General features: G+C 49.2%; 1 protein-coding gene across 1 annotated transcript in view; it reads right to left on the bottom strand.

Moving 5' to 3' along the window:
• LOC308421924 (uncharacterized protein C4orf50) overlaps positions 1-26,962 on the bottom strand; it is a gene marked incomplete at both ends in the record, with an annotated part of 60,917 nt that overhangs the window by 12,301 nt on the left and 21,654 nt on the right. The window contains 5 exons of the mRNA XM_080918390.1: positions 11,626-11,747; positions 13,189-13,237; positions 17,702-17,884; positions 20,373-20,429; positions 23,488-23,661. Coding sequence (XP_080774516.1) covers positions 11,626-11,747; positions 13,189-13,237; positions 17,702-17,884; positions 20,373-20,429; positions 23,488-23,661 — 585 coding nt within the window. The remainder of the gene's footprint in view (positions 1-11,625; positions 11,748-13,188; positions 13,238-17,701; positions 17,885-20,372; positions 20,430-23,487; positions 23,662-26,962) is intronic.

The raw sequence follows: 26,962 nt of genomic DNA on the forward strand, positions 1-26,962 counted from the left end.
CCTTTGTCCTGACAAATATATGTGCACCCTTTTCTGACCCCAATCCTGGGCAATGGTCCTGTCATAAACTGCACTCCACATCTGTTGACAGTTTTATTCGGTCTCATGGGATCCCACTGCTGGCCACCATGCACAGATATGCAACTATTCTGGAACACTAGTGAAAAGGCTCCAGTTCCTATGCCTGTTCTAATTACTTACATGGCTTCTCTCTTTCCTCACATTCCTTGCCTTGCTCCCATCCTCCTCCATCAGGGCAGGGGCACAAACATGTCTGTTGAGTGTTTTCTATTGGGTGACATTTCCTCACACCTGTAGCTCCTAGAATTTAGTAAAGCCCACACCTACAGCACAGGAAGTAAGATCTCTGCTCCAAAAGGTCATAACTCACGTTGACACACAGTGGACATCCTAAGTCTATGCATCCCAGACCCTCACAGCAGCTTGCTAGGGAGGTGGCACATCCTTGTCATGTTGCAGCTGAGGTGGAAAAGGAGTCATTCAGTGTCACAAAGGATTGGACTAGAATAGCCTGGTGCCAGACAGACTTCTCTCGACTTACTGTGACACCCCTTTCTACCTCCCAGGGATAATGGCTCCTGGACCCCTCAAACTTATTCTGTGTCTTCTGTAAGTCCCACCTACAGTCCCAAAAAGTGCCCCCAAACCTGACAGTTGTTGCACAGGAAAGAACAGCTTTCAGACTGATTGTGCCTCCTGGGGAAAGAAATGGCTCTCTGGGAACATCATATCCTGGCTGTATCGTGAACTTCAAGGAGACACCACTGATCTGAAATCCCTGCCAAAGAGGCTGGGTCACACACATGGACCACAAAGGCCTCCTGTGGACCTAAGCTCCAGTGGGCAGCAGTAATCAGTGCCAAGAACATTGACAGTGGCACCTTGGTTGTCAATATGACTTTATTAGAGCCAAGACTAGGAGTGGGGTGGTCCAGGAGCAGGCTAGGATGTGGGAGTTCAATTGGTTTGAAGACTGGAATTTTGGATCTAATACCTGCTACATAACTTGCAAAGCATCTCTTCCACTCCAAGCACTTCTATCACCTTAAATATCAGTGAAACTGACTCTGTGGTTGTCATTTAGAAATTGAATATGATGACATGTGTGAAACCTTAGAAGATGATCAGCATTTGGTAGGGATAGATAGATAGATAGATAGATAGATAGATAGATAGATAGATAGATAGATAGATAGGCAGGCAGGCAGACAGACAGACAGTATTAAGGTGACAATGATATCCACATTAGACATCCAGTGAAAAGAATGTGTATGCCTGTACTGATGTGGCTTCTCTTGGCTATGACCAATCCCTGAGAGAAACAGCTTGAAGGAACAAAGATTGCCCCTTCTCACAATTTCTTAGTCCTCAACCCATGATCATCTTCAGACAGCCTAAGCTGATGCCATGACAGGCTTCAAATTGGAAGTTCAGGAGACTAGACTTAAAACTCTATTTCCGAGAACTGCAAGTCCAGGCAAGTCCAGGCCCTGCCACCTGGCCTGAGGTGAGGACAATGGGTCAGCAGTAATTTCCAGATTTCCTCAGCAACAGTTTCTACAGTTCCTCAGGAACAGTTTCCAGCACCCTACACCCCAGCAATGGTTCTAGAATGTCCCTAAAGATAGAGCCAACAGATCTTAGTAGAGGTCACCTGTTGGGATTCTGTAAACCCCACAGTTACCTGGCAACAGCCAGGCATGCTCCGCCCCAGTTACCTGACACTATAAAAGGGGATGCTGTCCCCCACCCTCTCTTGTTCTCTTGCTCTCTCTTTTCTTGCCCTTAACTCCTTTGTTCCTCCTCTCCCTATCCCCCCCCACACATGCTCATGGCCGGCTTCTCTTCTCCTCTCTTCTCTCTCTGTCTCTACTACCCTCTTAACTCCCCTCCCCAATGCCTTGAATAAACGCTATTCTGTACTATACCATCATGTGGCTGGTCCCTCCAGGGGAAGAAATTCCCAACATGGGTTCCCCAGAGACATCCCCCTTGCTTCTAGTCCTCGCTGCACCTCCATGGAGCCTACCCCTCTCTTCATCTTTTTTCCTAACATCACCACCCCTCCTCCCCAGAATTCCCCTAATGGGCTTTGAATTGAACCTGTGAGGTCACTGGGGCACCTCCATCTTGGAAGATGATAGACCCCAGAATGCTGGACTTCCCCTTTGCTTTTGCATGTTATTTGAGTCCAATGTATCATCCTTCGGTGAATTATGGGCCCTTACAATCTGGCTCCTCTGCTGAGTTCCTAAGGTGAAGCTTAGTGTCACAGCAGGGAGCACCCCCTGTGGTGCACAGGAAGCATAGAGAAAGAAACAGAAAGAAAGCAGGAAAAGATACCTTTAGGAGTCACATCTGCCAGTGAACTGTTTCCTTCTACCAGGCCCTGCCTCCTACAGTTTCTGCCACCTCCCAAGATAGTGCCACCAGATGGGCAGGGACAAGTGCTCTGCACTTGAACCTGTAAGGGACAGCTCATCAGTGTCACACCCCGTGCTAAGCCTTTATTTATACAGGAACATGTCTACTGAGGTTCATGACGGGTGCTGATGGGGAAATGGAGGCGCAGAAGGATCAAGAGCATCTGCCTCATTTAGGAAGTGGCTTGACTAGCTCCAGAAGGCGCCATCTTCATCAATGCGCCCTCCTTCTCCTCCAAAATGCTACGCTGGTGAAGCACACGGTGTTGAAGATACTGTTCATTAGTTCATTATCAGTATGGGAGCTCAACGACTGGAAAGGCCCATATGCCTGGAAGTAAATTCCCAATCTTCTCAGTGCTGGGATTCCTGGTGGTTTTGTTTTTTTACTCTAATTGTTTGCATTCCCAAGATAAACATATAAGCAGAAAGCATGCTGTTTAAAGCAAGCCTATTTCTGTCTGTGGTGCCAGCAGTGGTTAGGCACTGTGTAGGAGGCCACGGTCTCCAGGCAATGCTCACAACTATTCTAGCTGGCTTAAAGCACTGTCAGTGTTACGTCTTGTTCCTCCCAAAAGCAGTGCCATCGCAGCACACCCCATAATCAAATCCCCCTGCCCCAGCACAGGGACTTATTACTCCATCATGGTCTCATGATGCAAAAGCATCTCCTGCAGGAGGATCTAACTGAGGACTGCCGGTGACACCAGCATTTCTGCGGGAAGACCTAATTGAGGACTGCCCGAGAGAGCAGGGATTGCTAGTACAAATAATTTCAGCCAATCAGGAACTTCTGTTTAAAAGACATGCTTTCTTGGAACCAGTAGGGGGGTGGGTGGAGGGTATTAAAAAAGCTTGCAGCAGAGCTCAGATGAGCTTGCTGCAGCGTTTCTCACCTGCTCCCAGAGTCTGTGTCACTGACTCTGTGTCAACCCTCAAGGGCACGTAGGGTCAAACAGAGAGCTGTCCAGGGCACAGGCAACACTCTGCAGGCTTGGTAATCACTCTAACCATTGAGCTACATGCCCAGGCTTGCCCTTAGGTTTCTAAAGTGGATGTCGATAGAGACCCCTGACTTCATTTCTTGACCTTTCTAGGTGAGGGAGCGGCTCTCTGTACAGCACTCCCATCAACCAGAAGGCCCTGGGCTTTCAAGAACTCCCAGCCCCCACGGCAAAGGGAAGTCAGAGTCTGTGTGTTAGCCAGTGTTCCTTTGCAGCGTCTGTCTAATTACACAGCCCTGCAAGGCCGTGACCTGCTCATCCATCAACCGTCAGGACTATTCATGACTTGGTTTGACACAAGTTCCCCAGGGAATAAGTGGCTGCTGGTACCCAGGTTCCAGCTGAGGCTAAATCTCACCAGACTCACTGCATCTCCCTTGTCTTCTGCTGCACTGGAGGAGCTGGGTCCAGTTCCAGCTCTCAGGTGGAGAGAGTAAATCCCACATTGTATCAGAAATGTGCTTCATGAATGTGAGCATAGAAGAGTTGAAGATTCTGTTACTCACACTGAGCATGCTCAGTGGACAAAGACGTCAGGGAACACATTGACACAGGAAAAGCCTAGAGACTAAGTCAGAGGCGATGCCTTCACCTTAGAGAGAAAGAGAATGACTCAGACAGGGCTGCCCTCTGTCATGTGGAGGGGACAAACTGAGGCAGGTCTCTGCTGTTGAAGTATATTCAGTCTTTTTAAAAAAAGGAAATTATGACACACTATTGTATACACACACCTTCATGACACTGTACTAAATCTAACAAAGCTAGGCACAAGGAACAAATCCCATGGTCTCTCCCATATGAGGGACCTAATCATTGTCATTTTCTTTAAGGTAGAACATAGTCTAGCAATTACCAGGGCAGGTGGAGGGTTCATGTTTCTAGAGACAGAACTTCATTTTGGAAAGCTGGAAACGTTTTGGAGAGAGAGGTGATGGTTCTACAGCAAGTGACCACATTTATAAGGTAAGTTTTGTCTTATGTAGATCTACCTCAAAAGAAAGACATGTCAATCAGTTATAATGAGACCTTAGATAGTCTCAAATAAACCAGGGGGGGAATTACCAGTATAATCTGTAAAACTGAAAACTGAACAGATTGGATGTTTGATAAAATTAAGAAGTTATCACTTATTGGAGGCGTGATGGATCAAGCAGTGTTTGTGAACTGGATAATGAATGTCTAGCCCCCATCTCCCAATCATGTCTGTGGAAAGGAGAGAAGGGGCGGGGCCCTCAAGCTGATTGCTCTTGATGCTGAATGATGAACACGCTGGAACCTTTTCTTCTTCTGTCCGCTTTAGTAAATACTTGACATTCTTTCTGTCCTAGAATGTTTGCCAAGATGAGGTTAAGCTTTCTTCCTGCCCTCATCCATCCTTCCTGGGACAGAGGGTCTTACTGCACGGCCTCAAACATATAGTTCTCCCTGCCTCTACTCACAAAAGCGCTGAAGTGCACAACCAGCCAGGAAGCCAGTTCTCAGCCAAGTTCACATCGCCACCCTCACTTTTCCTCCCTGCAGCCTCTAGTACTCAGAACTTGGATCTCTTGTCATCCAAGGCTATGCCCTATCATTAGCTCACAGGGCAGGAAGGGTCTTCTGGAGCATGGATGCTCCCTGCCTTCGTGTAGTTCTCTCTTCCAACCAGAACCACAGCTCCGCACATTCTCTCCACTGCCAAGAAGAGCACCTGCAGTAGTGTTCACCACCATGATTCTGGAGGTCTCTCGGCTGAGTCCTGTGTGTATGTGTGTGTGTGTGTGTGTGAGTGTGTGTATCTGTATGTCTGTGTGTGTTTCTGTGTCTCTTTGTATCTCTGAGTGTCTGTGTATCTGTGTATGTCTATGTGTATGTCGCTGTGTGTATTTCTGTGTGTGTCTGTGTGTGTCTCTGTGTGTCTGTGTGTGTTTGTATTGTTTATGTGTATGTCTATGTGTGTCTGTATCTGTGTATGTCTGTATGTATGTCTGTGTCTGTGTGTGTCTATGTCTATGTGTATGTGAATGTAAATGTGTGTGTATATGTGTATATGAATCTATGTTTGTCTATATGTGTGTCTGTGTGTGACACTAACCATGCTTCATGGCACACTGACCATACATTTCAACCATGGCACTTAGGAGCTATGAGGTCCTAAGAGTATGACCAACTCTGTCCCTGGGACACACAGAGCCCAGAGCAGCGCATGTACATTATCCTAACCTCTTCTGCTAGGGTCTCCTGTGTGGCCGAGTCCTGTCCACATCTCCATCACCACACTCTGTAGAGTTTCTTGTGCCTGCATTATAAAAACCACCCTGTTAGCGTCACATAGTGGTAATGACACTGAAGCTCTTCCATGCTTGGGGGCCTCTTGGGAAAAAGAGTGTCTCAGTCCTTCTAGTCATGCTGGGAGCCAGACACCTCATCCCACAGGTCAGAACACTGAGGCCCTGGAGGGATGCGAGGGTCAGAGCCAGCCCAGTGCATGGAGTGAAGGTAGGTGTGCTTAGCTCCTAAGCTACCTGCCTCTTGACTTAGGGAAACTGTGAGAATGAAACTGAGTTACGAATGCTGCAGGGCAGGGCAGCATGCTGGAGGTGACATCACAAAGCACGTCACCAGGCTGTGTCAGCAAAGTTGATGGAAGACAATGTCACCATGGAGGCGTTTGGCCAGGCAGAACCCACACCTCCACGGCCGCCTTTGAAAGCTACATCTCACCAGCTCAGATGAGAGTGATCAGGAGGTCCTGTCCTCAGGGCACACACTCCACCTGTGTTTTGTAGGTTCCTTTGCCCAGCCCCATGCTTCCTGAAATTTTATACCAGGATCCCTGCCTCCTAAAGAAACAGGAACTGAACACAGTGCTACATGAACCTGACACTCCAAGTCTGCACCTTTCCTGCTGTCAGACTGTCAGCCTTCGGGGCATAGCAAAGGCCACGCTCTCCAGCACTTTATCTAGTATCCCCAGAGACTGTCTTACCACTTCCCAGCATCCCCTGAGGTCTTTCCCCTCTAACCGTGAGCCCAGCAGGTGGAAGGAGGAAAGCCATTACTGGGACCGAGGAGCAAACATTTACTTCATCTGTGAAAGCTGCCAGAAGAAATAGAGTCACTTCAGAAAGAACTAGCAATTGTAACAAAGCCAGAGGTAACAGGAGAGGATGTTTTGCCACATACACACGCTTAGCACCAAGAGCTATTGCAGAACCTACTGGGGGTGCAGTGCGGCAGCCATAGGCAGAGGCCATCACAGCTCCCTGGGTTCACACCTTCCCATTTTGTAGAGCACCCAGTCTAGGTCTGGGTCCCTAAGATGGCAACCCCTGTATCCGCTTACTTTGTGCTCCATTCACTTTGCCTTCACAGACTTCTGACCTCAGCCTCCTTGGATGTACAAGAATCCACACAGCGCTCAGCTAACCCCAGAGAAACCATCACCTTTGGAGAGACTCTGATTACCATTTAGGGTTGATGGCTAGCCTCCCTCGTCGGACGTGTCCCTGAGCAGGGCACGTCTGTGACAGCAGACGGTGTGTCCCATACCTGGGTGACAGTGCAGGGCTATAGTATCCCATACTCTCTCCGGGTTTCAGAATATCTCATCCTGGGGAGGTATAAAGGGGCTCCTATGGCTGCTCCACTTTGGCATCTCCCCTTCCTGGCAGCACTCCCATGGAGTACAGCGTGCACTTTGGCCAGGAGTCTACTGCAGTATCCTCACCGGCAGCTTCCTACTCCATAGTCCCACCCTGCATCCCATCTAGTGATGCCACCAGGTCATAGGATACACATCGTCTGCCTGGAACCCCCAGGGGGGAGCAGGCAGAAGAACAAGGACTCCCAGTTCTAGTCCTCCCTGGCCTTCTAGATTCACGACAGATGAATGAGTCCACAGGGAAAGAAACCACATTCAATACAGGCAAAGCCAGGCCTCCCCAGGCACCTGCCTCATGGCTAGGGAAAAGGGCATGCTGGCTTTACTGGCTTTGGCTAAGCTCCAGGGGAAGTCCTCCACGTGGCTTGCTGACAACTGACTAATAAATTATCTTCTGCTGCAGTTGGAGGGCTCGACTGTTTGCTGGTCTCTCCAGAGAACTAGGCAGAGAAGTGCCTGCCCCCAGCTCCTGCAAGCCAAGCTCCTGCCTCGCCTTCAATACCCTTGGTGCAAGTCCTGGTCTGATCCTTTTGCATTTGACAGTATATAGCTGACAGAAGGCATGCTGGGCCCCCTTGAGCCTTCCAAGGGGCTGAGCTCTGCAGGCCTGGGAGAAGGCCAGAGTCTGCCAGCACCTTCCAGTAACAATGCTTGGAAGTCAGAACACAAAGCAGCCTTATTGGAGAGCCTCAGTGTGCCTTAAGAGGGAATTCTTACTGCAGTGTCTGATTTACACGTATTTTGTAATGAGTATGAAATCACCATGGTGAGCAGCAGGGATCACTCTAGAGAGACCCTTCTGTGTTGCCTCTCATCAAAGATCAGAATATGAACTGAGGCTTCAGGGAGCTGAGGTGACAGGGTATGCCTCCTGTCTGACCAGTTTGGAAACCAAAGTTGGTGCCACTCCACAGGATGAGCTGTCTCTTGCACATCTTCTCTCTATCCCATTCTTGATATCCCAAAGCATGATGTTAATGACGCAGTTCCAAGAGAAAGAGACAGGAGAGCAAAAGAGGGCACATCAAGCCAGCATCCTCTCCCAGCTCCACGGGGGACTTCATCATCAGAAACAATGGCTGGCGCACCAAATGGGATCTCACATTAATTGCTAACTTCATTCATTTATTTTGAGGATGAGATCTTGCTAGCCTGAACTGGCCTGGAAGTCACGATGGAGACTAGGTTGGCCTTGAACTCATAAATATCTGCCTGCCTCTGCCTTCCTAGTGCTGGGACCAAAGTATGTATATCACCACACCTAGCTAAACAGCCTAATGTAAGGAGAACAATTGTAAAACACTCCCACAACAAAGCTCTCCCATCAGAAGGGAGACTCCAATGCGGTGTTCAGGGGTCCCCCAGCCAAGAGGAAGAACACCTTCCATGTGTATTCCCCAGAACAGCAGCAGACGGTGGTCACCTAGCAACCACAACAGCCAAATGACCGAGTGAGATTTGGGCCCACTTGGCGCCTCTCTAGGATATAACCTGTACTTGGTTCCTTGTCCCATGACAAGTGACCACAACTCCCATCTCTCCTGGAAACCAAACCCTCCGCTCCTAGGTCCATGATGTGGTTGGTCTCACGAGAAATGGTTAATGGGAAAGCAAGGAAAGGCAAAATGGAAATTCTCTGTCTGTTCTCAAACTGAAAACCAAAGCACATTAAGACCACAGGCTCTGACTACATGCTGATATGCCCCAGTTTCTTGCCATTGTCCCTGTCCTTTCTTTCAGGAGAGACAGAGTGGGGCAGGGACCTCTGACCTTCCCTTCAAGAGGGGAAAGAACACCTATAGAAGAGTCTGGAACATAGGGTCCAAGGTCCTCGGGGTGGCCCGCCATATTTCCACCCTGTACAGGGTGACAATGCAGCTGTCACCGCGGCCTAGTCCTTCCTAGATTTGTACACAGCAAACCCTTCTGTCACTCTCTTTGTACCTACCAAAGCTGGTCTGCAAGACACACCAGCACCTTCCCCGCTTAAACCACAGCCCCGTGCCTTTTCAAGACAAAGACAAAAGCACTCGCCACTCACCGAGGGCCGAGAGAGCAAGACCGATTTCTTAAAGTGCTCTCAGAAGGCGCCACGTCAAATATTTATGGAGGCTGTGAAGTGGCCCCAGAGAATGAGTGGCCCTGTCAATGTCACGTCTGCTGCAGTAATTTATTGGCTTGGGAATTGCTGCAGACACGTCTGAGCGCTTGGTGGAAGTCCAGCATCCTCCAGGAGTTCCAGACTAGCAAGAGGCTGCTGGCTAGGAAGAGAGGGTGGGATATTTTTGCCTCCACCCCTTTGACATGATGGGGAAAACTGCTTCCCCACTGCTGGACACCACCCAGAATCCAAGCACGAGGCTGAGCCCAAAGACGGGGACAGCTGGAGAAGAGAAAGCAGAAGGAAGTCTCTGTTCCCCTTGATTATGGTTCTGCGATCACACCTCTTATCCAAGGAAGATATAACAATGACAACCAATGCTTACCCAGCACTTTCTGTGCGGGCATCCACCGTCTTACCGCATGCTCCCTTCCTCCTGTGAATAAAAGGCCATCATCATGAGTCACAGCCAAGGAAATGGAGATGGGGACCAGTTGGGCTGGCATACCCTGCCATTGAGCAAGTTCTGACCTACAGGCGATGGGCGGGTGGCAGAGCAGAAACAAAGGCTGAAGTTCTCAATGACAGGAGAACACGCCCCTCACACCAGAAAGCAGTGCCTCCTGCATGGTAATCTCGTGCCACAATCCCCATGCCCCTTGCCCAAATGTGCACCACATCCCGTCCTGGATTTTCTCTATAGTTTTGAAGCCTCCAGACATCTTACGTTAATGTATGGGGCTAAGACTCGGGTCATGTGACTTCATCCCTTATCCTGTCTACAAACCCGTCATCAGTCACCCCTGGGTATAAGATGATTCATATCGGCAGTCTCACTTCTGAAAACATCTTTCCTTCCAGAACTCACAGGAAGGACCAGCCCAGCAGCAGGAGTTTCATCTGCCTTTCCAGCCTCCCCCAAATGTGGCCATGTGTCTGCCTTCCAGCCGGACCAGAAGACTAGAGCGATCCCTCCATCCACCAGGGATGGGGTTGGGGAGCAGGGCCAGGATTACAGTGTCAGTGCCCTCCCCTGAGTGCTGCTGGGCAAGCCTGAGTCAGCTGCCTCCTTGACCTCCTGCCTTTCTTCATAGGCAAAGCTTGCAACTGTTGGCCCTACACCTCGTCTGGGAAGGCCACTGTTGCTGTGATGCCTCCAAGTTGTAGAGGGTGCATGTGACAGGTCAGAACAAGGCGAGGCAGAGGTAGTTTTTCCTGGAGAAGGTGAGAAACGGAAACTGTTCTTATTTCTAGACATGAAACCTGCACGAGTGACTGTGCCGTCGGTGAAGGCCCCGCTGAGCACAAGCAACACTTGTGAGCACCTCTCTTGCACTGGAAACAAATACTTCAGAGTTGTTGGGTTCATCAAATCGACCCACAACCCTGACATGCAAATATATCATCTCTACGCTTAGGATAAAAACACAAGTAAATGTGGAGGCCAATGAGAAGTCACAAGAGTCAAGGTGGGAGAGACCAGAGCTCACACCGAGATACAGCAAGGGAGAGCCATTTTCTCTGCTCTTGTGAGACCTGCAAACACAGGGCACCCTGGCCACATTGGCTTTCATTCTCATAACAGAACTGGGCAGCACACTCCCATTTTATGCAGAAGGAGACACACAAACAGATGAAGGGCTTTGCCCAGCATCACACTGACTTAACAAGGACAGCACTGGGGGGTTGAACTCAGACATTAAATAGTTTGTCTGAATTCAGTGTAGTGTCTCTGGTGATAACTTGCTCAGGCACTTCATAGCAGAAACAACTAGACAAATCTAGATGAAATATGTGGATGATATATGTCAGCTATGATCTGCAAAGGACCACGGCCTATGGGCTTTGTAGGTCTGACCCTGACAGCAGGAGGGAGGGTTCCTGTGCAGTCTTGTGGATTGTCAGAGACCTTCCCCTTACTTTCAGTCTGTGGGACGTTGAGGTGGCTGTGCAGGTGGAACACTGGACAGGAATCATAGTCTGTGGGACACCAGGAACCATGAGAGAGGACTTGGAGGACCTTGTAGGTTGTCAGGCGGGGCTGCTCTGGTTGAGTCATCTTTGAGTCAGCCCTCGGTGAGGAAGGTACTGGCTATCCATGTCAGCCTGGCAGAGCAAGGGATCACCAGCAGAGCCTCAGCCCGGGACCTGGGTCTCCACACATGAGGGCCCTCAAGAAAAATAAAACTTCAGCAGAAACAAAGACTGAAATGCAGACAATAGATACTGGGTTACATTTTACTTCCTAACCTGGGGGGCTTTATTGGAGCTGGGTTGTGTGCGTGTGTGCGAGCTTGTGTGTGTGCATGCATCTCTGTCTCTGTCTCTTTGTGTGTGTGTGTGTGTGTGTATACATAAGTGTACACATCTGAGAGTGTATTCCTCTTCCAGTCAAAACCATATTTCAGAAGTGAGGTGAAAGCATGCACTTACCTTTGGGGAGCCTGGTGGAGCAGTCTGCAATGCCCACTCGGCCCCTGGAAGGCACCAGGACTCCACACCCCATAGGCTTTGAAGGACACTGTCTGTTTCAGAATTAAGCAGATACTCCTGAGCTGGAAGAGAGAATCCTCATTCAGGCCTCAGGCCAGGCATCCATCTTTAAAACTGACAGGCCCTAAACTTTATCATATTGTTTCCACTCTCTTGCTATTCACAAATGCTCCCAGATTGTCATCCCTGTGACAGAAACTCTCTTGGTGACTTTGAGTTCTCTGGGTACCACACTTAAAGCGCCACTATGGTCTTGCTGCACCCCAGACCACTGCCTGTCTCCCTAATCCCCTGCTGGCTACCAGGCCCTCCAGGGTGGGGGCTACCCCTGTGCTCCCTCTGTTGGCCTCCACATCTTGTATGCATCCCCTGCCGAGGGTACCAGGCAGCCTCCGGAAACAGCACCAACAGCATCATTAATCATAAGCATTTCCTTCTTCCACGGTTGAGAAGGCTGAGCCCAAGGAGGGCAGACTGCCTAAAAACCAGCAGAGTGGGACCAGCTAGAATCCGCAGCTCTCCATCTGTAAAATCAGGTACCAACCAGTTCAGGCTAGAGAGACAGCAGTGAAAATAGAGGACATTCCCATCCGCACAAGAAGAACCTTTCTTCTCATGCATTGACACCCTGCTGTGTGTCAGGCCCTGTACCGGACAGTGATAGTGTCATTGTGAAAACCGCCTTCAGCTCAGAGAGGTTGATTAGCTCCTCTGTCATCACGGGGGCTGGCAAGAACAGAATCTAGTATAGGAGCCATGGGGGAAACACATCTGGAGAATGTTAAGTCATTCTATGAGAGGAACCTCAGCAAGCCCTCAGAGTCAGCCCCACACCTATAACCCAGTCCCACACTGCTAGTAAGCAGCATTTTTTAAGGCCCTCGGAGAAGAGACTGTCTGGCCCGCCTGGCACCTTAATTTCCCTATTACAATAAAGATAGCACAACAACAAAAAAGCTCATGTGCCTCTGCCTGAGTAACCACAGTAAATATTCAATTCATCCCCTAACCTGCTTTGCTGATCAGCATGGATATACAAGCCTGATACAACTCACAGAACCGAGCACTCCACATCCTGCCATCTTTTGAATGTAATATCATCACACTGCCCTACAGCATGGCGTTCTCAGCCGCTGTAGTGACTGTGTCACATTCCACAGAGAGCATGGGTTAAGTCACAAAACTAAAGGCATGGTGGACACATCTGTCCCCTAAACTTATTCCTAATATTAAATGGGTGTTACTGATATGAGATGAATGTCTGGGTTTGAGGAAAAGATGGAATGGTTCATAATGGAGAACAGAACTGAGGGATTTGAGGCTCTTCTATTTTTCTTTTCCAGATATGTTCTAATGCTATGAGGTAGTAAGACAGGGCTGAGCAGCCGAAAGAGAAGGAGAAACAGGAAGTCCCCTTCATGGTCCAAACTTGACATTGGGCAGTTTGCACCTGGCCCTGGCTTTTGCTCAACACACAGAAATGTTTCTGGCAGGCATACTGACCTCCTCTGGCTGAGGTCTCCTTGGAGCTCACATCCAGGTGGCAGAATGCCTGGAAGAAAAAAACAGCTCAGTGTATATACTGTGGAGAGCAGGATGTGAAGGTCCCCAGAGGACCAAAGTACAGCTGGCCACCCTGTGCAGCTGAGCTCAGCCTGCTGGGGAAGGTGGGTGTGATCGTGTATCTGCCACACTCCCTCCTCAGCCACCATCCAGGTGACCCTGGCCAGGTCTGCTCAAGGGTACCACACACCAAGGACAATTACATTTCCTTCACTCCGATTCAACTTCCATGCAAAGACAGCAACACCTGTCTTTTCAGAAATGAGTTAAGAGAAAATGTAAAGAAAGTTGGGGCATCTAGTACTTCCAGGGACCACTGATTCATCACCAGGCAATGACCAGTCACATCTGCCAACAACGGGGAAGTCTCAGGGATTCACACTCCACATGCAGCTCCTGTTGGTGAAGAAGAAACCATCTACTCAATCATCAAGGCATGCTGGAGTCGTGATTCTGCATCCTTTGGGGCATTCTGTGGGGCAGGGTCCTGTGTGCAGTGTCCCTAGGGCAACTCTTCTCCCCCATCTACATCCTGATGCTACAAGCACCAGCCTGACCCATTATCATGCCTGGAATCTCTACACTCTTTCCATTACTGGCAAACTATATGTGAACTCCAAGACCTAATTCAAGTGAGCCAGTGACCCTGTATCATCTTTCTAGACTCCTAACACAGTTCAGCCACCTGCCTGCTACTTGCCCTGACAAGGATCTATATGACAACTGGGCACTGTGATGGAGACTCCAGAATAGATTGACAGAAGTGGTGACCAGTAACCAAAGGCTAGCTATCCTCTGGTCACAACCACCCCACCTTTCAGGGGTCTTGTGCTCCAGGCATGATGGGGCCTGCTCTCCTGCTGTGCTTAGGTGTGGGTAGATGCTCTTGTCCTAATTTCATGTGGTTACTGTGACAGAACCTTTGAGAAAAAGCAACTGGGGTGGGAGGGGGCTCAGTTTACAATCCCAAATTACAGTCTACTAGTTTGGGAAATCAAAGCAGGAACTCAAAAAGCTAGTAACAGGACACCCACAGTTGTGAGCAAAGAGAATAAATGCATCCAGGCTTGCCCTCAACAATCCTTCTCTCTTCTAGACAGCTGCCCCATAGTCTCTGTTTCCAAGGAAGGGCTGTGGAGCACCTCAGTGTATGGATTCTCCAGAGATGTTTCCAGAAATCTGCTGTCAAAAATGCACCATCTTCCTACTTACCAGCCTGATGCCAGGCACAGCCTACCCCAAGCCCATCAGCAACTCCTCAGCCACCAAGCATTTCTCTCGGCTGTCAGCCAAAGCCCAAAGGCCTCCACCAGAGCTCCCATCTGTGTTCCCCAAAGCAAAGCCAGTGTCCATAAAAACAAGTGCACTGGATCAGCTTCCAGTCCCACTGCCAGCAGGAAGAGCTGTCACTACCAGCACTGAAGGGCCCAGTGTCCCTCTCCAGCAACTACTTGGCTACCAGGGTCCTCATGGCTCAGAACAGGGGGCTATGCGGTACACAGCCAACTCCTCAGACCCCATCCTAGTCACATGCTTAGGGACTTGTCTCTCTGGCCCTGAACGAACACTGCACCCCCACCCCAGCCCTAGAAGCTACTGAAGTCAGTGCAAACACCATGAACTCCGGTCCAGCCACATCTCCCCTGTGCCTGCTCTCAGGTAGGCCCTACCTATCCACCCCTGCAATGGTCGTTGCTGGTGGCTGTGTGAAGACTCCTAAGCACCAGTTCAACTGCCCCTTCCACCACTTAGACAAAGTCACTCATCAAGGAAAAGGACCAAATTAGAACGCTCCATAGACATGAAGGTCCTTGGTAAAGACCCTCTTGGAGCCTCGCTCCTGTCATCTGAATGGAGAATTGTGCCATTTGTGTGGGATAATGGACACTCAGCTAGTCTGCAGCAAGCACTTGGAACATTGCCTGCACACAGTCAGCAGAACATGTAAGTGTCCCCTCATAGGTCAAAGGACTAGGGAGTGGTGGAGTGGACATGTGACCCTGGACCCCTTGGTTTCAGCCTCTTACCTACAGGATTATCTCATCCTGGTTTCTCAGCATCTCCACTGAGCATACTGTGTTGTTCCCATTGTACAAGTCAGAGGACAAAAATCAGCAGACTCAGGGCCATACCTCAGCCTGCTATGAGCCCTGCAAGGACCAATTGATCTTCTGCCCCTTTGGTTGGCTCGCTGTGTGTTTTTTGGCCTACTTGGTTCCCCAGATCTATGGCCCAGGGTGGCAGGAATTCTGCCAACACTCCTGGCCAGGAAATGGCACAGCACACTGCGGCAGTCCCCAGACCACACAGCACGGGGCGGACTCTGAATATCCAGTCAGACTAGACTCAACTTGACACAAACCTACACACACCTACAAATAAGAAATCTCAGGTGAGGAGTTGCTTCCATAAGCCCAGCCTGTGGACATGTCGGTGAGGAACTGTATTGATTGTAAATATGAGAGGGTCCAGCCCATTGTGGGCAGTGCCATCCCTGGTCAGATCCTGAGCCAGAGAGCAAAGCAGAAATCAGCAACCCCATTCCACTGTCTCTACTTTTGGTCCTGCTTCCAAGCTGTGACCCCAAGTCCCTGCCTTGATTCCCCTGTCGATGGCATGTGGTCTGTGAACCAAAGGACTCCTTTGCTTCCCCAAGTTTCTTTTGGCCATAGGATTTATCACAGCAACTGAAACCAAACTAGGACACTTTCAAAGCTGATGGTAGTTCCAAGCCAAGCCGGGAACAGACTCAGGACTGTGACACCGAATACACAGTTCAGAGATGCTGACAATTGGGGACAGTTATGTCTGCTGTATGGCCTCCTCAAGATCTACATGCAGGCCAAGAGGAGGCACCTCAGGCTCAGAGAATCTCCCTACAGATTGAAGCATCCAGACTGGAACACATTAGCACCCACCCCCCATCTTCCAACTGTGACATGACCTTCTGCCCACAGATGGTAACTGACCAACATATGAACGCATTGATGAATTTGCCTGAAAACTGCAGGGAGGAAATGTGCTGACTTCCTTGGTGTATTCATCTACCTGGAGTATGTCAGGCCACATAACAGTTCTGTTTTTATAGATAATTGATTAATCCCTGATTCACACACCAGCCCCTTCCAGTTGGACTACGGGAAACCAGCCTATCTCAGCAGTGTTCATGTTAATCAACACCGCCTTGTTTCAGTCCTGCCTCACTCACCACAATTATTAGGCACCAGCTGTGTCCCAGAGATTGTCACTTTGACTAGTGTCACTCTTCCCTTCTTCTTTTTCTCCCTCTACCCTTCTCTCCCTCTTTCCCATCATCCTTTCTACAAACCACAGAAGACACAGAAGAACAGTAGACATCGCATCTGGTGCTTTGGATTTGAGCTCTGGCACTACACCAAGTCTCTACACCTCTGACAGTCCTATGGCCTCCAGTTTCCACCCCCTCAGCTGCATGGCAGTTTGTTTCATAGACGCCTGCAGGCTGTGAAGGGCTGAGAGGGTCAACCCCTGTACAGCTAGAACAAACCCCAAGGCCATACTCCTGGAAAACACATACACCTCACACCATCAGCAGCCCCAGAGGCAGATCTGTCTCAAACCCAGGAATAGGTTGTGAGCAGACATGGCTGACACCACTGGGTTCCCCCAGGCAGCTGTTCAGAGCCAAGCACAGCCCTGGAATCCCTCTATTTAGATCAGGGAAATAAGAAGCCAGGACCACCCTCCACCATTACCAGGATTTCTGAACATTTCACCCTCAATTTCTTCCTTTGTTAACCTTCAACAGAGAAGATTCTCACACACTGGGTTCATCATCTCTGTATGGGTGTGGTTCTGGGCATAGCATCCAGGGTCTCAACCATACCGAGCAAGGACTCTCTCTACCAAGCTACACATCCAGTTGGTTCATGATCTTGTGCTTCAAAAAGCATTTCCCTGGGCAGATTCTGTGTCAGACAATTGGGAGACAGACAGCTGGGGAGATGCTCTGGCCTCACAGAGAGGTATCAACAAATGCCCTCAACAACGTGGGAAGAATTCACAGTGTATGTTCTATTATACATGCCAGGTGCCAGTGGAGCAGAAGGTGTGAGGGGAGTTGTGGTGGTTGGGATTTAGACCACTTGCTGAGGATAGGCACTTGGAACCTTGAAGGCTGGACAGGAGGCAGTCAGTGGACCAAGCATGCTGGCAGAAGGGGCTATGTGTGCAGAGCTCATGAAGTAAGGGTGACAAGAATGTCTAGTGACACAGCATGACAGTGTCATAAGTGCTTCAGAGACAAAGGATCCCCAGCACCCTTTAAATCCCCCAGAATATAGGTGACATCTAGAGGAGGAACCAGTGAGAGGGATGCGTTGGTAACCAAGATAGCACAGGGAGGCAGGTGGCCTGGGCTCGGTCCACCCAAGGGTCTCTAGAAGCAGGGACAGGGCTGTCTATAGCAACTTACCTCTGGTGCTCCTGGGGTCAGAAAGGTGGCACTATACTCAGCAAGTGCCACATCCTCAAGCATATTCTGTGCCAGCTCAGAGAGCAGGTGGTGCCTGGGCTCGTGTCTTGGCAGCTCCTGCAGCAGGTGCTCAATCAGGCGGTTCCTCTCCCGGCACTTGTGGACCAGGGAAGCCAGCTTGGCCTGGAAGGTAAAACTCATGGTATAGGCTGAGCTGGGGCCAGTGCAGTACCCCATTCCTGACATGGTTCCTCACCCCGAAAGCAGGACCTCAGTGCTACATGCTAACCTCCTAATAGGTTCCAGGCTCACATAGTAGGCAGGCAAGAAGACAGACCCAGATTCTATGGTGGCTCAGGGCTGAAACTACCATTCCTTTCCACACCTCAACCTATCAATCCTTATGAACCAGGAACCACCCGACAGAGCCCTCCCTGCCCTTTTATCTAGCTTCGCCTTGCTCCAGTACAAAGCTCTGGAGTCCTCCTTTGGATGAGAGAGATTTTTCAAAGCATGAACTTAAGGGAAGGGCACTCTCGTGGTCCTGACTTTATGGGGTTTCTTGTACTGTCCTGTCAGTGGTGTCCCAGATGGCATCCTGAAATCTCAGTGGGAACTCCTAAAGTTTTCATGTTTCTGAACCTGTGGGTCATGACCCCTTTAGGGAGGGGGTCATACAACCCTTCCACTGGGGTCACCTAAGACCATCAGAAAACACAGATGTTTGCATTACAATCTGCAACAATAGCAAAATTACAGTTTTGAAGTAGCAACAAAATAAGTGTATGGTTGGAGTCACCACAACAGGAGGAACGGTATTAAAGGCTCGAAGCACTAGGGAGGCTGAGAGGCACTAACTAACACAAGGTGAGACTCATACAGATGAGGGACTGTGGGAGATGACGTGGTTTATATTCGTGATACAACAGGTAAGGAAACTGAGCCCCTCGTGCTCTAAGGTCAAAGATTGACAAATGGGACTTAATGAGATCGCAAAGTTTCTGTAAGGTTAAGGACACTGTCAAGAAAACAATACGGCAGCCAACAGATTAGGAAGAGATCTTTACCAACCCCACATCAGATAGAGGCCTAATATCCAAGGTATACAAAGAACTCAAAAAGCTAGACATCAGAGAATCAAACAATCCTATTAAAAAATGGGGTACAGAATTAAACAAAAACTTCTCAATCGGGGAATATCGAATGGCTGAGAGACATATAAGGAAGTGCTCAACATCCTTAGCCATCAGAGAAATGCAAATCAAAACAACCCTGAGATTCCACTTCACACCAGTCAGATTGGCCAAGATCCAAAACTCAGATGACAGCAGATTTTGGCAAGGTTGTGGAGAAAGAGGAACACTTCTCCACTGTTGGTGGGGTTGTAAACTGATACAACCACTCTGGAAATCAGTCTGGCGATTCCTCAGAAGAAATTGGACATAGTACTACCTGAAGATCCAGCTATTCCACTTCTGGGCATATACCCCAGAGACACTCCAATATACAACAAAGATGCATGCACCACAATGTTCATTGCAGCTCTATTTATAATAGCCAGAAGCTGGAAAGAACCCAGATGTCCTTCAGTAGATGAATGGATACAAAAATTGTGGTACATTTACACAATGGAGTACTACTCAGCCATCAGAAACAATGACTTAACCAAATTTTTAAGAAAATGGTTGCATCTAGAGAATATCATCCTGAGTGAGATAACCCAGTCATAAAAGAACAGACATAATATGCAGTCACTGATAATGGGATACTAACCCCAGAAAGTTCTGAACACCCCAGAAACAACTCACAGACTGCATGAAGTTCAAGAAAAGAAAAGAAAAGAAAAGAAAAGAAAAGAAAAAAAATATTATGCTCAATCCTTACACACCAAGAAAACTTTGACTAATTCTGGGTTAGATCCTGTTTTACATGTACTTTCGGCTCATTGTAACTAGTAAGACCTTAATGCACAGTATCAAACCATAAAAAAAAAAAAAAAAAGCCAAGCACTGACAAAAAAAGTGTAGCTAAATAAACCCTTTCCTTTCCCCCCAAAAAAAGGAAACTGAGCCCCAGGAGAAGACAGGAAACAGGGGTTCTGGATGTCATGGTGTTTAGCTGATGCTTAATCAAGGCTCTTCCTCAGCTACCCACATAGAAACCAGGACCATGGATGGACTCTGCCTCTTCCCAAATGCAGGCCCAGCTTAAGTGTGTCACTTTATCCTGCTAGCTAAGAGCGTGTGCAAAAATGGTTATTCCTCAGTGTGTCCTAGGTATACATATTAAAGGACAGGGGGGGGGGGGACCTTCCTAAGAAAGGATGCATTGGAGTGAAGGCAGTATGGGAAAGGGGGGGAGACAGAGATGGAGAGGAAAGAGAAAGAGGGAAAGGAGAAAGAGAGAAGAAAAAGGCAGAGGCTTTGGGAGGAAAATGGGAAGGGAGGGCTGTGTTCACCAAGGGGCCACCTCCGAGCCCAGCTCCGAGGACTAAGTGGGACACAGCGTGTGGGGTCAGGACACACACCATATAGGATGATCCCACACACACGTGAGAAGCCAGGTGAAGAAGATAAGGGGAACATTGTTCATGTGGGGACCTGGTGACAGCTGTGCCTGGAAGATTTCATATTTTCATGAAATACGAAATGCTGACTTGGCAGTATGTTACCTTCAGAGGACTCGAAGCCAGACGCGCCTCCTGCTGCTGCTCCCAAAGGTCCTCAAGCTGAAAGGAGAAACACAACTGTGACCGAGCCGTGTAGGATAGGTCAGGGGAGGGTGCCAAGTGCCCGCCCGCAGTCACCTTTCCTTGTGTGACAACGGAATGCTGAGGATCAGGAGCCAAAGGGACAGAATCTACTGTGAAACATGGGACATAACCCTGGCTCGGCTTCCCCTTGTGACCTGCTTAGTGTATTCTGTGCAGTGAGGTGCAGTGACGGTCCCCCCAAGCCGAGAGTCATGATGAGGACTCACTGATAGAGGCCACCTAGACCCAGGCATGAGGGTGAGCTAGCTACCGTTCCTGTGGGGGAGATGCGCAATGTGGATTCTGTTGGGAGGCTGGTCACATTCCAGCCCTCAGCTCTGGGCAAGCCTCTGGTACCCAACACTCACCGTGCACCTGGAGTGCCCTCCTGATCTGACCTCAGTCCCTGCTGAGAAGTACCAAGTGTGGGGCCCTGAACACAACCAAGAGAGGAGCTGGGGAACAGGCACGAGGCACTCGTGAGGTCACCTCAGACTGTCCACTTGAGCCCAGCATCTACCCCACTACTGTTCAGCCAGATTCTGTCTGAATTCTTGTCCCATAAAATGTATAAAATTGAAATGAAGGCCATTCCCTCACACCCTTCCTATCTGTTATAATCTAAATAAACCCTTCGTCCTTGCCCCTGCCCAGTTCTTACCTATCATTCTTCTTCCCTCAGCATTACACACTCACACAAACAGGACACGCGTGCCACAGACACATGAAAATCTGCTACACGGAGAGTGTCGCATCCTGTTTGGTAATTGAATATAAATCCTGGTGATGTTTTCAAGCAAACCAACTGGTCTCGTCCCTTTAAAATCTCTCACACTCTCTCCGTGTGCAGCTGTGGTGTGATTCATTTAAGCAGGTCTCTATTGGTGGGCATATGTAAAACCGGTCCGGTTCTTTGCTTTCCAGACAGTATTTGTGTGCATCTACTTGGTGTGACTTTCCAGAATTGGTTCAAAAGGGGGAGATTGACCTTCAAGTGGATGAACTTGTATTCAAATGGGACTCAATGTATGCAGGCTTTGATGCCGCCTCTCCCTGACCCAGTGTGGGAAAGAGCTTAGCCCTAATGAAACGAGTCCAGAACACTTGAAGTTAAAAAGTGACTTCATCCAATGCATGATTTTTATCAATCACTGTAGGGAGTGTTTATAGCACAACCCCTCTTCCCAGACTTGGGATCCCTGTGGGACGGGGCAGAAAGAGTGTGAGAAGGAGGTGGTGGGACCTCAAGGAACCAGTACTTTAGGGTCACAACAGGCCAGCCGCACATCTGACTTCAGTGCCTGTGACAGCATGCAGGAGACCTGTGCCATCGAGCTCAAGTCAGACTCCAATCCCAGGATCGAGGGGGAAACTGGGCGTGGAACCTCACCGCTAAGCAGGCAGTTGGTGATAACAGTGAGCTGCTGGCGGGGGGGGGGGGGGCGTCCACCTTCTTTCATTGCAGGCCCTGGTAAGTGGACCACACTGCAGTGGGAGGCCACACAGCTGAAGTATATGGACAGCACAAACTCTACTTGATGGATTTAAGTTAAAGAGACAGGGGAGGGGGAGGGGAAGAGGGAGGGGGAAGAGGAATGGGGAGGGGGAGGGGGAGGGGAAGAGGGAGAGGGGGGAAGGGGATGGGGAGAGGAAGGGGGATGGGAAGAGGGAGGGGAAGGGGAGGGGAATGGGGAGAGGGAGGGGGAGGGGAAGAGGGAGTGGAAGGGAAAGAGGGAGTGGGAGGGAAAGAGGGAGGGGAAGGGGAAGGGGGATGAGGAGAGGGAGGGGAAGAGGAAGGGGGAGGGGGATGGGGAGAGGGAGAGGAGAGAGTTGGGTGGGTAGGAAAGGGGATCTGTGAAAGGTGGCAGAAGGCAGAATGTGATTAAAACACATTGTATAAGATTATCAAAGACAAGTGATTGTTTAAGTGAACAGAGAGAGAGAGAGAGAGAGAGAGAGAGAGAGAGAGAGAGAGAGAGAGAGAGAAACGGGCTGGGGATCAGGAAAAAGTAGTTCAAGTCATGTATCTAACCAGTCCTTAGTTATAACATGTTTGGGGTTTCTGTATAAGAGATTATGAACACTTATCATGTTTGATTAAAACCAATTACTCATATGTGTCCTCGCCAAGGACCAACACAGAATGAGAAGCAGGGTGGGGTCCCCTGTGCATTTCCTCAGGTTTCCTCCAATGGGCACGTTTTACAAAGCTGCAGGGTGAGGAGTCAGCACAACTTCGGCTGGAATCTCTGCCGTTCTGTGTGAGTGTGCCTATGAAGCTCTGTGTGAGTTTAGACCCATGTTGCTGCAAATGTCCTCCACAGCCAAGGTCCTCAGCCAGTCCACCTTGAGTCTCTCACTGAAGTTTTATAACCAGGTCTACACATGTCTCCCGCAGCAGAAGGGCTGTATATTCCTCCTGAAAGTATCTGAAAGTGCCTGTGCTGGCTAATCTTATGTCAACTTAACTCAAGCTAGAGTCATCTGAAAGGAGGGAATCTGAATTGAGAAAAGGCCTCCATAAGACCCAACTGAAAGGCATTTTCTTGATTACTGACTGGTGGGGGAGGACCCAAGTCTGGTGGTGGTGGTACCATCTGTGGGCTGGTGGCTCTGGGTTCTACAAGAAAGCAGGCTGAGCAAGCCACAGGGAGAAAGCCAGTAAGCAGCACACTTCCCGTGGCTTCTGTAGCTCCTGCCTCAGGTTCCTGCCATCTGAGTTCCTGTCCTGACTTCCTTCAATGATGAACAGTGATGTGGAAGTGTAAGCCGAATGAACCTTTTGTTCTCCAACTTGCTTTTTGGTCATGGTGTTTCATCACAGCAATAGAAACCCTAAGACCGTGCCTGATGCTTTAAAAACCCAACATACATGTTGTTTTGATGGAGGACAGCTGGCTGCGAAGGCTCCAGATCCCTTGCTTTCCTTCCTCACATCGCTCTAGTCTCTAAATCCCTAACCAACACTATCGGTCTGTTAGTTCTCACTCCTTGAGGTCTGGAAACATTTGGAGGAAAGGTTAGCCTAGCCTACCTTGCTTTTGAGATTATCCTGGAGGCCCACTGCCTCATCCCGAGCCGCCTGCAAGTCCCGCAGTGCCCAGCCCTGGTCCCTGAGCTGGCACTGTAGGGTCCGCACCTGGTGATGAAGCCGCTGTATGCATAGTTTGGTGTCTTCCTCGGAGGCAGTGGCCTTGGAGTTTTGGAGCTGAGAAAAAGAAGTTTGGGTGATGCCCTTAGGTGATAAAACGCCATAGCCAACAACCAATACCTGTTATATTGTCTGTCTGTCTGTTTGTCCATCCATCTATCTATCCTGTTTGCTTTTTTTCTCACAGTAGAAAGAAGGAATGGAAATGAAAGAGAGAGAGAGTGAGAGAGAGAGAGAGAGAGAGAGAGAGAGAGAAAGAGAGAGAGAGAGAGAGAGAGATATGAAGGGAGGGATGAAGAGGAGGAAGACAGACAGACAGACAGACAGACAGAATATGAATAAAGAACAGTCTCAAGTTCTATGCTTCCCTGTTATTGCGACCATCCATTTCCCACACGGTATGTATGCCCTTGATGCTTCTATATGCACATATGAGTGTGTGAGCCAGGATGGATTTCTTGAGAGGGGAGGAGAAGGTAAATGGAACCACAGAACAACATCCCAGAATATTATTTTCAAAAATATGCATAAAAAGGATCCTTCAACCAGGTCCTGTGTGATCCCTGTCAGTAACTATTGCATTGAAACACAGAAAAATAAGTGAGCTTTCATACACAGTTCAAATTGTCCTGTGCTCTCGCCATCAAGGCTTCATGACTTTATCTTAAGCAGACAATTCCAAATTTCCCATGAGCACTGGCTAAAACTGGTACCAAATCGCTACTTATTCTCTGACAGAGCACCATGGTAGCAGCTTTTATAAGGATGCCAGGGGAGGCAGAAAAGAAGAAACTTACCCAGCCCAGGGGGAAGTGGGATCAGTAATAGTAATAGTACTGCGCCAAATGGCCCTTCGAGTTAAGTTCTCATTGTTTTACTAACCCACATATACACACATGCATGTTTCTTTTCTTTATACATTTTAAAGATTAAAAGTGTTCATTTATATGTATGTCAGTGGTGTGTGTGTGTGTGTGTGTGTGTGTGCTGCATGAGTGCAGTGCTCACAGAGGCCAGAAGATGGCGACAGATCCCCTAGAGCTGGAGTTGCAGGTGCCTAACATAGATGTGGGGGAACCGGAACCCAAGTCCTCTGGAAGAGCAACAAGTAAACCCCTGAGCCATCTCTCCAGCTTCTTCATAAAAATCTGGTAGAAGTTATATAACTTTTTCTTTCTCTTTCCGAGTGCAGTTTCCCACTCTTAGTACTGGAATGATTTCTGCAGTTGTGCTAATTTTGTCATGGGATAGACCTTGTCCCATAATGGAAACACACCTGTGGGCTCTCGAGATCACGGGGGGGGGGGGGCGGGGATTTCTAAACCCATTGAGCACGGTGTGAGCAATCCTGATCCTAAGGCACTGTGGGAAGGAATGGTATGGCTACCAGGGATCATCTCCATGAAGGAATGAGGAGCTCAGAAACACACGTATCTCTTGCTTTATTTAAATATTGCTTTGTCCCTTGCTTCCTTCCATGTCTTCTAGTGGAAGAAAGTGGGGAGGGTCCCAAGCTATTGTGAGAGTGGGAGAAAAGTGTGGAACAGGAGAGGGCAGGATCCATGTGACTATGTCTGATCAGACATCTCCCTATGAACAAGGACCAAATAACAGAATGTGGTATTTTTCTTAATTAATAGAAATTCACACTCTGTAGGCCTGAGACTCACAGGCTGGGGTCTGTCAGGAACAGATGGGTGCTCCGGATGGCTCCATAAAATTTAGCTCCAGACTCCAAAACAATGTGGCCTTTTGAGAAGTTTGGTGGCTCACTGCTGTGTCCTGCCTCTGGTGACTTGGACAAGGACTCTGCCCCACGGACCCTGTTACATGCCCAGAGCATGATCTGGTAGTGGGTGGGGAAGTCTGCCTGTGCCTGCGTCTTTGCTACACAGATGACTGAATGCTGTGCTTAGGCTTAGGGACAGGAGGGACACCTGTCATAGGAGCTCTGGTTGGACAAGGAGAGTGACAGACACAGGCCATTTGACCCAATTGGCAAAAAGGAGGTCTAAAAGCTGTGGAATCCTTTAGGAGGCTCTGGCCCCACCCATGTGGTGGCAGACATCATGGTCCATGCTGTGATAGTACCATTCTATAGCCTTTGTCTATTCTGCTGATATAAATCCTCACGGACAGCAGAGGTGGCAGAGCTGTGAAGAGTTGGGTCCAAGTCAGCTCCTACATTCCTCTGCCCTGAGCCCAGTCTGCAGGGCTGCCCTGAACATAAGACTCCAAGGTGAAAGCTGAAATGCACAGAGAGGCCAACAAGTATGCAGAGAACTGGGTCTCCCATTGCTGCAGTTCAATGTGCAGCCAGTGGGGGTGTTTACAGCAGCTCTGGCAGCCTCGGGGAGTCTCAGCTGTGTCCTTTCTGTAAGAACTGGGGTGGGGGTTCAGATCCAGTGTGATGACAGGGAGCTATGAGAGGGTCCTAGGCCCGAGTGTGACTGTATGACAGAAAGGGGGCACTTTCTTCACCCTCCATCCCTGATCATCTCTAAATCCTGTGAACTTCATCTCTAGTTGTTACTCCTACATTTCCCAACCATATCAGTTCTTGGCTGTGATCCCCAAATGCCCTCTGTGGGCCTCAGACTCTCTCTCTCTCTCTCTCTCTCTCTCTCTCTCTCTCTCTCTCTCTCTCTCTCTCTCTCTCTCACCTTCTTCCCTTCTTCCCACCCTCCCTGTCACCCTCCATCCTTCCCTCCCTCTCTCTCTCTTTCCCTTTCCCTCTCTCTCTTTCTCTCTCCCTCTCTCTCTTTTTCCCTCTCCCTCCCTCTCTCTTTCTCTCCCCCCACCCACCTCCCTCTGCCTCCCTCTACCTCACACATACATCACCTATCCATCTTTGACCTTTTCTCAAGAGCTTTACAGTATTTCCACCTTCCATCTTTACCGTGGCCCAGCTGCTGTGGTGGCTGCACCAGCTTTGTTTTATTTTTGAAACAAGTCTGGCTCTTCACTGAGTCGGAGCCCAAACAGCAGTCTTACAGCGTTCTGAAACTCCTTACTCTCCATTCACCTCCTAGGATTTCCAGTTCTTGCCAGGTTAGGTCAGAAGAGCTGTTAACTGAGAAACCATGAAATCCAGGGATGTGATGGGAGGGGTGGATGGTGTGGACCAGAAAGACACAAGGTTAGTGCAGGGATCCCTAGGTTTCTCTCTGAAGCACTTTGTAGATTGTTGTTCAGGAAATTAGTTCCACTGCTGAGAGCAGGGCTGGATGGGAAGGATGAGAGATGGGGTTCAGCTGGATGTGGGGAACAGAGGAGAGAGAGAGAGAGAGAGAGAGAGAGAGAGAGAGAGAGAGAGAGAGAGAGAGAGAGCGAGCTGCAGAGGAGAAACCCAACTGCT

The sequence above is a fragment of the Micromys minutus genome, assembly GCF_963924665.1.
Source record: "Micromys minutus genome assembly, chromosome: 1".
In the NCBI taxonomy this organism is placed as follows: Eukaryota; Metazoa; Chordata; class Mammalia; order Rodentia; family Muridae; genus Micromys; species Micromys minutus.